The 14982-nt window shown below is 49.8% G+C and overlaps 1 protein-coding gene across 1 annotated transcript in view; it reads left to right on the plus strand.

Annotated features, from left to right (window-relative positions):
• EFHD2 (EF-hand domain family member D2) overlaps positions 1 to 13627 on the plus strand; it is an 18996-nt gene extending 5369 nt beyond the window's left edge. Inside the window, exons 2-4 of the mRNA XM_034753254.1 lie at positions 8962 to 9109; positions 11227 to 11361; positions 12018 to 13627. Of these exons, the coding sequence (XP_034609145.1) occupies positions 8962 to 9109; positions 11227 to 11361; positions 12018 to 12152 (418 nt within the window). The 3' untranslated portion in view covers positions 12153 to 13627. The remainder of the gene's footprint in view (positions 1 to 8961; positions 9110 to 11226; positions 11362 to 12017) is intronic.
• The last annotated feature ends 1355 nt before the right edge of the window (positions 13628 to 14982 follow it).

The following is a 14982-nucleotide window of genomic DNA, read 5'->3' on the forward strand; positions in this document are numbered from 1 at the left end:
TAATGCTCTGGCCCTCACCTAGACCTACACCCTTTCCCTACTCGATGATCTCCGGGCCTACGGGAGGTAGGTGCGAGAAGTGCAGTGTTTCTCAAACTGGGGCCGCCGCTTGTGTAGGAAAAGCCCCTGGCAGGCCGGGCCGGTTTGTTTACCTGCCCCGTCCGCAAGTCTGGCCGCTGCTTCCAGCAGCTCCCATTGGCCTGGAGCAGCGAACCGCAGCCAGTGGGAGCCGCGATCGGCCAGACTTGCGGACGGGGCAGGTAAACAAACCGGCCCGGCCTGCCAGGGGCTTTTCCTACACAAGCGGCGGCCCCAGTTTGAGAAACACTGACCTAGAGGACCCTGACTTTAACCTCCCTCCCCACTTCCTAAGTCAGTTTAAGGCATTTTTGTAGATGTCCAGAAGGGAAAGTAACAATTAAAACACCTTGTAAAATGAAAAGGTTGCAGAAGTAATGCTCTGCCCATGAATTATCCCTCTGTTAAGTTCTGCTTCTCCCCTAACCTTTTAAAGAACAAAAGGCTTAGCCTTAAATTATTTTATATTATTATTTCTCCTTCCTAGTCACCAGAACCACATAGGTAAAGATTAAAGTCAGTCCACCTCCAAAGCTGTGTTCGCTTGTTCCTGCTTTAGAGGTTTTACTTCTCTTCCTTCAGTGCTGTTTTTTTCTAGTTCTGCTTTTCTCCTCTGTTACGTGCTTGCAGGCTGTTCCTCTTCTACCCCCATTGGGGTGTATTTTTGGTTCTGCATTTATTAGCTGCTGCTTAAAAGGCCACCTTGCTCTCAACATACTTGCGTTTAGTTCAGTAAGTTGCAAATACCTTTAAACTTAATGTGAAACGAGCTCACTGCTTTCTGCAGTCTCTTGGGTGTGTGTGTTTCTCTCTGCTACAGCAATTAAGTATTTTTATAAGGAGACCATAGAACGAGAGGCTTAGAAAGACACAGGAAATACAGTCATCTGCTTCTATAGTATAGGTCAGTCACATACTTAGTCATCTCTCTTCCCTGAACTAGCTGTGGCAGAGATCTAATCAGAACTTGTTTGCCTACAGTATAATATATAATGTCAGACAAAATACTGCTAGATGTGGATGAATTCTGTGCTGTGCTGTCTTCCTGAAAGGAGTTGGCAGATTGGGGGATACTTCTTCCTCAGAGAGAGAAGCTGTCCATCCCCTCCTATCCAGCACCTCTGATTGCAGCCCCGTTACTTCCAAGAGTCTAGAATCTTGGAATCGGCCAGATTCCATCTACACAGGCTTTACGTCCCGACTTCTAAAAATCCTGCGTGGTTGGTGCCAGCAGAGAGAACCCGGTGCGACTGGGGTTAAACCAAGGCAAAGACAATGCTGTCTCTAACTAGGAGCCTGATTTTAACATAGTTCAGCCTTGTCCTCTTTGCCTGGCCAAATCCTTATTAGATCTGTTGGCGCCAAACTGGTAAACATAGCTGTTTTAAATTATGAAGAGTTCCTGGGACGGTCCTGTTTAATGAGGCAAAGAACTGCGGAAGAAGAGCTCGCTAGCAAAGAATTTGAAGGGGCCGTTGACTGACCCTTCTGACACAGAAATGCTCTAATGATGCTTCTTTTGAGATTGCTAATAATGGGGTCATTTACCACTTAGCCAGCGATTAGGAGCACAATTAAAGCCTGTCTCCAGGAGAGGTAATCCCCCTTTCCAAGTTAGGAAGCAGTGGGAATTTGCAACACTGCAATAATTCATCCACAGGGTGTATTTAATGTTACCCAGACAGAGGCTCTGTTGAAATGCTGCATTGAATTGACCCCACTGATTTGGGGAAGAGGAGGAACTGAGGGCGGCGGGATTTTCAGCCAGAGAGCGGCTACCAGCCCTGGCTCGCAAAGCGTGAGTCGGGCTAGCGAGAGGGGAGATTTGCTCTATAGCCCAGGCTAACACACTGAAGTTAATATGGATCCCTAGAATAACTTAAGGAAGGGGGAAATAGAGGCATGTCCTTAATTCAGGGTGGGATCTTCAAGGCAGGTGCTGAATTGGAGCTGTATTTGTTGCTGTTTGGTGAGAATCCAGTCCAGAGAGAAGCTGTTTTGTTTTGTTTTTCCTCCCAGGCTGGCTTTGTCATCAACTGCATGTTCAACCCAATGTATCCAGGCTTCCATGAGAACTTTCTTTCTTCTACTCTAGTAGGAGGGTCCACAGAGCATGTGGCGTGAGAGGTCAGAGAACTAGGGTGACCAGACTGCAAGTGTGAAAAATCGGGATGGGGTGGGGGGTGATAGGTGCCTATATAAGAAAAAGACCCCAAAATCGGGACATCCGGTCACCCTACCGGAGAGAACCATTGCTGCTACCAAAGAAAATTGCACCCCTGAGTCACAGGCTGGATCAGTTATCGGCTCTGCACTGTGAGAAGCCTCTGCTCCCCACGCGTGACAGCTTCAAAGCTGCTAGGCACGCCTTACTCGGCCCCAGCTCTGTCTCCTCTAGCTGCGATTACAGCGACTGCTTGTTGCAGAGCCTAAACACAGCTTCTCCCCCCCTCCCCCAGAGGGAAGAGAGTCTTGCTTGCGGTAACTAACAAGGTGGGACCAATCTGTGGTCTTTCCTGGTGGAAGAAAGGAAATGATCAGGTGGGCATGGGCATGTTTTCCGGATCGCCGGTGCTTTGCTGAGGGTGGCAAAGTGCCGGATTCCTGCAGCTGGATAGCGCCGAGAAGTCCCTCTACCATTGCGCTCTGAGGGCAGTGGGGGTGCTGACTGGCCCACATCTAAGAGCCCAATTTTCCTGCTGGGTGCTAAACACTAGGATCAGAATCAGCAGCTGAGGTGGCCCCAGGGCACTGCCCTCCAGCTGATCCTCTCTGGAGCTACTGTGGCAGGGAGGGGAGGGCGAGGCTGACCCCTCCCTGCAGGGTGAGCCTGGCCTGGCCCTTTTAGGCATTCTTGGAGGAGCGAAGCCAAGGGATACATGTCTGTCTGGGAATCTCTTCGCTGTGCCCACCCTCTCCAACGCATGAGTCACTGCAGCAGCTCGAGGATCCCTGCCATGTGGATCACTAATTCTCTAGGGGCTGCGTCAAGGAATTCTGAACAGAGGAATCAAATGGTCCTGCAAAGGAGAAACCGGACCCTCTGCTGCCACCTCTGGAGCCAGCACAACTGGCGAGTTCCTTGGGGGTGGGGACCTATCCCCGGGTCTGTGTTTCACGGGTCTGATTTCACAGCCAGAGAGGCTGGAGACACACCATGGGGATCTTCGGGCCTTCCCGTGCAGGGGAGAGAGTGTTCCACGCACAAGGGGTGAAGTCGTGAGTTACGCTAAGTTGTCCGTAATGAATAGAGCAGAGAGACGGCGGTCGGGGCAGCCCCACGCGCTCCTCTCTTCTGCTCAGTGTGGGGAGCGTTGTCCTCTGGCAGTGGAGGGCACAAGTTGGGGCTGGATGCATGTTCTGCAGGCAAGATACTTGCTGGGAGGCAGTCTGGAATGTTGGCCCACCGCCCGTTACTCACCGTGCTAGCTCCCGATAAAGGTGTAAAATGACTAAATCTTTGTTTGTGCTGCAAGGTAGCTCTCCACTTCGGCTAGCAGCGTGGGCGTCGGGTATCGCGAACTGCCCCCCGCTGGCAGCCGGGACTCAAAAGCAGATCTCTGCTCACACAGGATCAGACAAGGCACAGCTGAGACTTTCCATCCCCAAGTTCCTAAGCACAATTATGAGAATTGCCTGGAGCATTTTCAGATCTCGCTTTCAGGACCGGAAATTACCCTGATCCAAGGCCTTTGCTCTGTTAATCCCTGGGCCAGTGCCAGAAAGGCTCTGCTCGTCTGAGGGGCCAGGCAGAGATTTAAGGGACGCTTCCTGACGCGCTGTGTCTAACGGAGAGCGTTGGGTATCCCCAGGAAGCAGCGAGCTCCATCTTTCCAATGCTGTACAAGGCTTGTTTGCAACCCTGGCAAACTGGAAGATTAAACTCTTTCCCCGCCTCCCCCACCTGATATGTTTTGCGGCTCAGGAGCGGATGTACCGTGAAATAAACATGCGGTGGCACGGGGCCCTCAACAACAGAGGGGCATCCCAAAATGCAGGACAAATACCTGACAACCTGCCCCTGAGTCCTGGCTGGCGGCGCAGCAGGCCGCAGGCAGGCAGGCTGCCTGCATGCCGTGGTCGGTGGTACCATGCTGCTCCCGGAAGTGGCTGGCTGCTGGCAAGTTTCTGCGCGTCCCTGGTGCGGGGGAGGAGGAAGAGTCCGCTCCAAAGGCTGCCCCCGCCCCAGGCAATGCACGGAGACCCGCTGCTCCCCTTCCCCCCCCCAAGGGGCATGCAGAGACTTGCCAGCAGCAGGGCTAAGGCATCTCCCTGCCCACACTGCCTCCCTCCCTCCCTCCATGCTGCTTTGCTCCCGGAAGCAGCCAGCATGTCTCTGCGGCCCCTGAAGGGATGGGGGGGGGTTCCGTGCGCTGCTTCTGCCCCAAGCGCCGACTCCGCAGCTCCCATTGGCCAAGAACTGCGGCCAATGGGAGCTGCAGGGGCGGCGCCTGCGGGAGGCGGTGCATGGAGACCCCCTAGCTCCCCCCACTTAGGAGTCGCTGACAGAGGGTGTGTATGTCGGTTGCTTTGGGAGCTGTGCCGTCTGAGGTAAGCGCTGCCCACCTCCTGCACCCCTCCCACAGCCTGCACCCCACACCTAAACTTCCTCCTAGAGCCCTCACCCCCTCCCACACCCCAACCCCCTGCTCCAGCCCAGAGCCTGCCTCCTGCCCCCCAACCCCCTGCCCCAATCAAGGTACCTCACTTTATTTTCATTTACTTTCCATTACTTATAATACAGGAGGAAGATAAAGAAAAAAAGAATGAAAAATGGTGGGGGAGATAAGAGACAATGTTATTTTTCTTGGCTGGGTCCCCAGGGGTGGGTCCCAAAATTGAAGCTGCACACAGGGCCCCACTAAATCTGAATCTGCGTGATCCGGCTTCATTTTTGTAGACCAGACATTGACCTGCTGGTTCTACAAACCCAACCCTTTGTACTATCTTGAAGCAAGTGGGGCTGCTAGGTTCAGTACTTCTGAAATCGGGGCCACCCGCTCCAGATCATTGAATTACAAACTCTAATGGTGAGCCAGGAATTCCTGAGTTCTGAGCTCAGCTTTCTGACCACGGGCTTCTCCCCATCTATAAACCTGTAAGAATATCTTCCTGTCCCAGAAGGGTGTTGGGAGGATGTCTGCAAAGGGCTTTGAAGATGGAAAAATGCTAAGTAAGTAAGAGAACCGCTGAGGGGGAACTATCAAGCAGTGCTGGGAGACCTGTGCGAGGTGCCGCGATCGTCCAGATCAAACCTATAAATCGTCCTTCTGAACAATTCAGCTCAAGGAGATGGAGAAATTCCTGCCTGATGTTGCTGGGATCTACTCTGTCAGACACCAGGTGTTTAGTGAAACGTGCCTGGGATGTGTTAATGACTTACGAGGAGAGGCTGAGGGAACTGGGCTAGTTTAGTCTGCAGAAGAGAAGAGTGAGGGGGGATATGTTAACAGTCTTCAACTACCTGAAGGGGGGTTCCAAAGAGGACGGAGCTCGGCTGTTCTCAGTGGTGGCAGATGACAGAACAAGGAGTAATGGTCTCAAGTTGCAGTGGGGGAGGTCTAGGTTGGATATTAGGAAACACTATTTCACTAGGAGGGTGGTAAAGCACCAGAACGGGTTACCTAGGGAGGTGGTGGAATCTCCATCCTTAGAGGTTTTTAAGGCCTGGCTTGACAAAGCCCTGGCTGGGATGATTTAGTTGGGTTTGATCCTGCTTTGAGCAGGGGGTTGGACTAGATGACCTGCTGAGGTTGAAGGGGGATTATCAAGGCACAGGTCTCAAACCAGTCTTCCATGCTTGGTAGCGGTGGCAAGATTTACCTGGAAAAGCTCCTCTCGTACTGCAACAAATTCTTTAGCTGAAGTGGTGCACGCTTCACTGGGGAGAAAAACATCTGGAGTATTCATTTCAGAAATAACACAAAGTGTCATTCGAAAAGCATCCACTCCCCCCCCCCTCCCCCCCGCAGGGAGCCTTTTAAGTGGGGCTGGTAATGCTTAGTGCAAGTGCATTCTAAGCCCCGGGAGCGGTGAGCAAATGGAGCGCTTGGATGTGTCCTGGAGGGCTCGAATACCATTGCAAACCAATCTCATTTAAGTCAAAAGTAAAACTAGATGCTATAAAAAGACACTCTCGGGTGCCTTTAGTGGTCTCACGCATGCCTCCGGTGGTTTTGAAACACACCCAAAGCCATCTTGAGTAAGCCACCAAAGCGCGGCCTGTCTCATCTTAATGTTTGCTATAAACGTTCAGCACAACCATGTTCTGTGATGGGATTTATGGGGCATGTTCACCATGAACCTTGACTATTATTATAGTGGAATATCAGCGTCCTTATGGGGAACCCTGGATGTCCTTATGGGGAAACCCTGGGCCAGGACACAGTGGATCGTAAGCAACACTGGTACCAGTAATTGCAGCCACGGAGCTCTTGCAGCGTGAATTGGGGGGCTGCATCTGAAGATGATAAAACTTCATGTCTCTTTATGCACTCCTTAGTTACAGAGAATGCCTAGCCAGAGATGAAACTAAGAGAGGAGATTGAGCGTGTTTTGAGGTCCATTGGTACATGCCTGGTGATGAGATTCGATACTAGGTCCTTCCAGCCACATCCTGGCTATCTACGTTCTGGCTACTATTTTTAAATACATGCTGATTCATTGACCTGGGAGACTTTAGAGGAACCAGATCTTCATCTAAAACCTCACAATATCATAAGCCTCTAGGGAGGTGTGTGGTTTCCACTGTTCATTTCTTTAACAGGAAGGTTTTATACACCTCACCAGGAAGATCTGCATGCTGAGGGGGTGAAGAGGCTTTCCTAGAATGTGCAGATTCTTAATTGCTTTTCCTCCCGTCCCGGTAGCTAATTTCATACCTGAATGTGCCGTCTCTTCTTCAGAGTGGGAAACAAAATTCCTGCTCCTGAGAGTACTCAACTTGGAGAGCAGCCGCCAAGCTCCATAAAGATGTGTCTGTAACAGGCTGAAGCCACCAGCTGGAGATCTGTAAGACGTCTCTTACAGCTGGGCTCTGCATGTCTGATATTCCCAGTTCAGCTGCCAGGCCTGGAGGCTGGTGCCAATTCTCTCTCCCTCGCTTCCCCCAAGCCGTTTAAGAGCCATTGCTTGTTACAGAGTGTTCTGAGACTGCCAATGTGCTGCCATTCCATCTATTTAGCTAAATCTGTTCAGTTTAACAAAGCAAAGGTGACTTGATAACAGGCTATAAATCTCTGCGTGGGGAACAAATATTTAATAATGGGCTCTTAAATCAAGCAGAGAAAGGGTTAACGCATAATCCCATGGCTGGACGTTGACGCTAGACAAATTCAGACCGGAAATAAGGCATACATTTTTGACAGTGAGGATAATTAACCAAGGCTCATGGTGGATTCTCCATCACTGACCATTTTAAAATCACGATGGGGTGTTTTTCTATAAGCTCTGCTCTAGGAATGATCGTGGGGCCGTTCCCTGCCCTGTGCTATGTGGGAGGTCAGACTGGATGATCAGTGGTCCCTTCTGGCCTTGTAATCTCTGCTGAAGGAGGTGATGGCACATTACCCGAACTTCTGCTCACTTTCTAGGGCTGCCCCGAGTCTTGTCTTAGAGTCACTGCTGTAGTAAGTTCTGGTTTTGTTTATGCCCCCTGTACAATTTTTGGAACAATAAGTAGAAGAAATATTTTAATGGTGCAAAAAACCCCACAGCCAACCCTGTAATTTCCTCCTTTGTTTGCTTTGTCCTTGTCTGTTTGCAAGCCATTGCACTCTGTACAGTCAGTAGCGCGGTGTTGAAATGCATCCTGTTTTTGCTTCCTGCCTTGCCCCATTCGGGTTGGCATGTCCCCGTGCTCTTTCCGCACCCACGCAGAGTCTGGTCTTTGTCCTTAGCATGGCGTTCTTTGTGGACATTGTGATAAGCTCCCTGGATCGGAGGCTGGAAAGCAAACAGACTCACCCACTAAGTAGAATGGAAGGGCTGAGCTGTACCTTAACTCTTATTTGTACTCGGTGACAACAGGCTGCATAGTGCATGGGGGTAGGCCATTAAGAGACAAAGGCAGATCTATGATTTTAAGCACTTATTTTATTCTGGGCTGCAAACTTCCTGCTGTGGTATTCGCCTGGTCGGCTTTTGTACAGTGGGGAAATTGTACCATTGGGCAGTAGATCCGCTTCCTAAGCAGAATCTGAATGTCAATAACTGTAGCTGCTTTTACCGTGTGTGTGCTGTGTTCCTGGAGAGGGAACTGAAAGTTAGAGCTTCAGGGTCCTGAGCAGGAAGGGGATTGCATTCACTGGGTGAGTCGTTCAATCCCAGGCCAGGGGCTCTAGGCAAAGGTCTTCGATTCACTCTCTGCCAGCTGGAATGAAGCTCTGCGGAGTTCTGTTTCTTTTTTGATTGAGAACTAGCCGTTCAGGAGGGGCTGAAGTGAAGCATCAGAGGGTCAGTACTATCTCTGTGCCTCACTTTTGCTGGTCTCCTATACAGAGGTAGATTTCACTCTTCATATGTTATATATGCCCCTCCTGCTTGGCCCTGTGGGGAGAGGAAGGTAAATGTCACCCATAATGTGTGATCACGTCTCCCTCTAGTGTCTGCTGCCCACAGAGGATGACAGCTAACATTTAGCTTTACTGGGAGAGGCCTGATCATTTGATACTGAAGTCCCTGAGTTCCACTGACTCCATGGTATTTGATGAATCCACGGTGTAGAGAGATGGTACAGATGGGCTTGCAAAGGCAGCACTGATGGGGAGTATAGGACAGGGCCGTCTAGAAGAATGCTGATAAGACAGAGGCAAATTCACAGGATCTGAAATAGCTACTTCTGAAGGGAAGCTGGTCTCTGTAGTTATTGTTTCTGTCTCTTAGGTATGACGCGGGGAAAGATGGCTTCATTGACCTGATGGAATTGAAGCTAATGATGGAAAAACTAGGAGCATCACAAACGCACCTTGGGCTGAAAAATATGATCAAAGAAGTAGATGAAGATTTTGACGGCAAACTTAGCTTCCGGGAGGTAAGGTCTTCTCTAGTGAGCAGTATCAGGGCGAGTGCTCCAGGACAGTATGCCCATCCTGGTTTGTGTGCCCGATCCATGGAAGCACCAGATCCTCTCCGGGGATACTGAGATTTTTAGATCTTTCTCTTCTCTGCCGTGGCAGGACAACTGCTCCTTCACTCGCTCCACGGTGATCTTTGTACCCTCGGTTACAGTGTATAGCTAATCACGCTGCATGTGCCTCCGAGCCCTCCACCACTGAATATCTGTGCTATGCACATTCAGCAAGACTGGCTTTTGCCCTAGAAAGTAGCTGGCTAAAAGCACTTCTGATGTGTCTAGGCTCCTGTAAAAGGATGTAGATATCATGGTGATGGGTGTGTTAGAAATGCTTGAGAGGGCTAGATCTGGGTCAGCTTGGAGTCAGGGTGGGGTGAGTCCGTTTCCAGATCCACCAGCCTGTTTCTCCTGCCACAGCCCTAAGGGAATGGCCTCCCAGTCGAAGGCAGGAGAATTCAACACGTGCCCTGTATAAATGTCTATAGCAGCTGTGTCCTGGGGAGGCGCTTGTGCTTAAATGCCAGAGAAACTGCATTCAGGCGGTGTTACAGCTGGCAACTTCAACCTGGAGGCCACAATGCTGGGCTGTAATTGATATAATTTTAACCGTTTAACCGGTTAATTTTTTAACTGATATTTACATCCCTAATTCTGCTATTGCCTTGATGCTTCTGTGCCCTTCCTTTCCCCCCTCCACTTATGCCTTTGCCTATGTTGCCCATCTCACCTACAAAATCCTCCTTCCCCCTTTGCATCACACATCCTCGCTGTCCTCATTTCAGACCCCCTCTCGACACTCTGGCCTAGCATCTGGCTGGCATCAATCTCTGCTCTGGAGTTTGTCTAGGATAATATAAGAAACCGTTAAACCTGCTCTCCCCAGAATGTCTTCCCCTCTGGACGCCCCACCCAGGGGAGGATCGCTATGTCTGTTAGATTGTAAGCTCCTGGCCGGCATTAATATATTCCTCCGCCTATGAAGCACTGTGCACTCTTGCCGGGCTATCTGAATAAGGGGTAAGTCTAACGGGCCAGTCGTGTTTAGGTTGCTGCATTCCTGCAGATCTCTCGGTCTCTCCAGCCTTGAGTCTCAGCCCCAGGGTAGGACACTCATGCGGACACGCAGCCCCTTGCATTTAAAAGCCTTCCTTCCTTGCGGGAGATTTCCAGGGAGTTACGCTGCCTGCACGGAGACCCTGGCGCTCCCTCGGGATAGCATCGCTCTAAACATGCTTCCTGTGGGAGACGGGCTGCTTGCTGCCGTAAACAGCATCCGTGCCAAAGCACTCCGCTCTTGGGGCGTCTTAATGAAGCCTCTGCAGATCAGCTGAGATCCCCTTCCAAAAAGAGAAGTGAGGCGTGAGTGCATTACTTTGCCTGGCTGCTAATGGCATTACATCTTCCTGGTTTACGCACTCTCCAGGCACTTGCCAGGGCCTTCGTTCTCTGTGAGGGACATGGCTGCATGCAAGCCTGAGCGTCTGGCATTCATGCTGGCTTGCTCTATGCAGTTATCTTGGCACTTGCCCTTAAAATACTAATGAGCAGATGTGCAGCAGACACGTGATACAGCTCAGAATCATTCACAAGATGAATATTCATGGTGTTTGGTCCTACAGTCGCTAAATAAGATGGTAATGCTGCCCAATGACCTAATTTTCAGTGTCTAACCTGTCAGCTTCCCGTCTTTCCTGGTTCCACGGCAATCTCCTACCATGCGCTCTTGTGCTTGATACAACTGACCCTGAATGTTTTGTATCCGGCCAGGCCCAGTGGCCAAGACACTGGGCCAAGACTGAGGAGACCTGGCATCTCCCAGCTCTGCCACTGCTGGCTTGTGACACCTTGGGAAAGTCACTTCAGCTTTTCCTTCTCCTCTTCGGCGGTGGAGATTGTGTACGTTCTTCAGGGCAGAGACTGTCCTATGTGTCTGCACAGCGCCTAGCGCAGCGGGGCCCTGATCTTGGTCAGTAATAAGTAACACGGGGCAGCAAGTCTTACTTCTCAAGATTATTCTCTTAGGCCCTCCAGCCTAGTTCCACTTACCACAATGTTGTGCCTCTTCCCTCTGACAGTTTCTCCTGATTTTCCGCAAAGCCGCGGCGGGCGAATTGCAGGAAGACAGCGGGCTTCACGCCTTAGCGCGGCTCTCGGAGATCGACGTCTCCACGGAGGGCGTGAAAGGGGCCAAAAGCTTCTTCGAGGCCAAAGTAAGGGGGGAAAAAATACAACTTGAAGTCATTTTAGCGCAGCTAGGAGGGGGATGGGGGAATACCTGATGGCGGGGAGGGGAGGGAGAACATGAGGGCGTGTTCCATTATCACAAGGTAAAGAGTGGGTAGGTAACATGTGTGCCAGGACTGGTAGATGGTTCTGACCATAGTGCCCAGTGTTCAGATGTCTTATATAACCAGTGTGTGTCACACTACGGTTTACAGAAAGCCACTCTGGAGCCAGGTGACCCCTCCACCCCCCCCCCCCACACCCCTGTTGCCGTACGTTTCCTATGTGAGCCAACGGCAGCTGTGTGCCCCCGAGGGTAGCGCTTGGCTTGCAGCCTGTGGCATCTGCTCTTCCTTGCAAGGCTGCTGAATCACAACTGGGACAGCAGAGGTGCCACGGCCCAGCACGTGCTGTTGGTTCGCACGTGACGAGGTTGGATTGTGACCTGTAGCTGTGTAGTGCCCAAGGGGCCGGCTAGAAGCCTCGCTGTTAGGGCCTGATCCCCAACCCACTGAAATCAGTGGAAAGTTTCCCTTAGACTCCGCTGGGCTTTGGCTCACGCTCTTTGTGAGAGATCCTGCTGCCAAAGGCCTTGCGGGGTGGGCTCTTCTGACTCCCTTGCCAAATGCGATTGAACTTCCAGGTCCAAGCTATTAACGAGGCCAGCCGCTTCGAAGAGGAGATCAAAGCTGAGCAGGAGGAGAAGAAAAAGCAGGCGGAGGAGATGAAACAGAGGAAAGCCGCTTTTAAGGAACTACAGTCCGCCTTCAAGCAATGATCAGAGGGCGGGCGGGGGGCGGGCGGCAGCCCTGGAAAGGACTTCCACGGTACAGAGTGCCAAGGAGGTGCTGAGCAAACCGCTGGCTGGGAAACGTCCGGAATGATTTGTGTAAGTGATGGTTGAATGGACCAATTTCTAAAGAACATTTTTGTCTGTGAATCCAGAGTTGTTGGGCCACCTTCAGGGACGGTTTTGTTTATCATCCTGTTTGCTTGCCCTGTAAGTAGGGCAAGTGAAGACTTGGTGAGCCGTTTCCCGTTGGTCTGTTAGCTGTTCTGTGATGATGTGCGTCTGCAGGTGTAACTCTGCTTTAAAAAAAAAACAAAAAAAACGAAAAAAACCTTTCCATGTGCTCTGAACTCCTGTGTGTTCTCTAGCTGTGAACCATTTTGTAAACCAAACCGTATGATAAGCACTGTGGCTGTGCCCCCGGCACTGAATGTACTGGACTCTGGATTAGCATTTCCTGCTCGTGCAGAAGTGCCTCAGGCGGATGTGAGTGCGCGTAGTCTTCTGGAAACATTCTCCACTTAATGCTTTAAATCAGTCCCTTTAAAGGCCCGTAGCTGAAACTGTTCCAAGAATCATCTGTGGGAAAGCCCACGTTAAGGCAGCATGGGTCAGTCAACTGAACGTGGGGTGAGGAGCTGGGGACGCTGAGTTCTAATCCTGGCACTGATTCACTGTGTGGCCTTGGATGTGTTGTTTAAAACATTTTGTGCCCATACAATGAGGACAAGGCCACCTCCCTTCACCGGGGGTTGGGGATGAGAAGGTGGATTTTGAGCAGGGCCGGCCTGCCTCTCTGTGAGATGCTAAGCACCAGAGACTGGTCCTAAATGGTTACACCATTTTTTACAATCTGGACAGTTCCCTGAGCTGCCTTTGATGGCAGTGGGAGTTAAGGACTCGCAGCACCTCCGGGAGTCGCTTGGCATATTGCTGACTTGAGACCCAAGCTCTGCCTCTCTCTGCATTCCCGCTTGATAAACGCTTAGTACCGAGGGGTTGAGGGAAAAACCACAGCCTAGTTCTGGAAGATGCAGCTAGCACTGACATAATCCTGTGTATGTCACCTCAGTTGGTTTGTAGACACGGTTCCCTGTGCAGAAAGCGCCATGGTGGGAGAACGAACGCAGGGGATGTCTCAGTATCGGGCCTAAACATGTTGGTCACCTGCAAAAAATGAGGGGAAAGCCACAGGCCTGCTGGGGAAACTTGCTGAATACAGCTACGGCTCTAGCAACCAGTAAACATTCAGGCTGGAAAATCACCTCTCTGAAAAGTGCTTTTATATGTCTTTTGCATGCACTGTGATTTTTAAAAGAAAGGGACAAACTCTAATCACCGTTGTTCGGTCCTTTCAGGTTTTGTAACGAAACCATACACCTAACTAATGTCTCTAACTGCATTTATGACGAGGTCAACTGGAATACACAGAAACCTCCATTGCACTAAGTGGTGTTTGTAATGAAAACCAATAGAATTGTTTTATGCCTGCCTGTAAGCATGGAAAGCCCTAACTAACCCTTAACGTCGTCATTCAGATGAGGAAGTGAAGTGTGAGAACAGAAGACTTGACATTTAAGTGTTGATGTTTACTGCAAAAAATGTTTAAAAAAATCCATGCCACTGGTATGCAAAATTCAGATTGTCATATTCATCATGAAAAATTAATTGCTTGATTGCTTTTAGACTAACCCGGTATTTTGGTAAAAGATTTTAAGAAGAAACCCATTGGTGGATTTAGAGGCTTTATTATTTTTCATATGGTTATCTGCTAAAAGATTATATTAGTTTCTTCCATTCTCGTACTGCTTTTCTTTAGCAAATGTTTATACAGATGAATTTAAAAGTTGTTGCTTTTTTTTTTTTTTTTTCAAAAGCTACTTCCATTCAGTGGTACGATTATTTTTTTTAACTAAACTAAAATAAAAACTATATTTCTTATGCATGTGTGTGGCTGATGCCTGGTCAATTTCAAATGCAAAGGGATTTATTATTATTATTCTCTGCCTGGGCATGAGTTAGGCATCGAATCGCTCAGCGATGTCAGGACTTTGGTGGCTGCAGCAGCAGAAACGTAGGAGTCTAGGGGACTTCACCGGTGGAAACTTGGGCATCTCCAGAGCAGTGGTTTTGTGAATGGCAGTGATGCCTATGTGTTGGATTTAGGTGCTTGACTGCCACCTTAAGCACCTAAGTCCCACTTGGGAATCTAGCCTTAGGTTGCCCCTCTGCTGAGGTCAAGAGAAGTTTAGTTCCATTCAGTCTAATAATGGTTCCGGTGTCATTACCAATATAGGGATTGTCATTGTTAATAGTTGGCTCATAGGATTATACAGCTTTGTTGCAAGGGAACGTGTGTAGCCCCTGACCTGTGCACTCTCCCTAGGTTCAGTTTGAAATTGAGCATGACACTGAAGTGGCAAAGAGCAATACAGGTCTGTCGCATCTTACGCGCATTTAACATGCGTGAATTCAGCTTTGCGCGGTCAGCAAAAAAAAAAAGAGAGAAAAATAACCATTTAAATACTGTTCCTGTAGTGCGGGCGATTCCACCTGCCATTACACTCAATGGAATTTTGACTATACGCGGTTTTTGCTGTACGCGCTGACCGCGGAACGTAACCCCAGCGTAAGATGAGACAGACCTGTATACTTTTCCCCCCTACATTGCTGACAGCAAATATTACTCAAAAATACTTCTGGTCGCTATCCCTTAAAATGGAAACAGTGCCGAAGATGCACCTGCAGTATTGTGCAGCCAGCCACTATGTTAGCAATAAAGAAATCCCTGCAAAAATAACCTGACCGTTTGAGAATT

Source organism: Trachemys scripta, chromosome 19 (assembly GCF_013100865.1).
Source record: "Trachemys scripta elegans isolate TJP31775 chromosome 19, CAS_Tse_1.0, whole genome shotgun sequence".
NCBI lineage: Eukaryota > Metazoa > Chordata > Testudines > Emydidae > Trachemys > Trachemys scripta.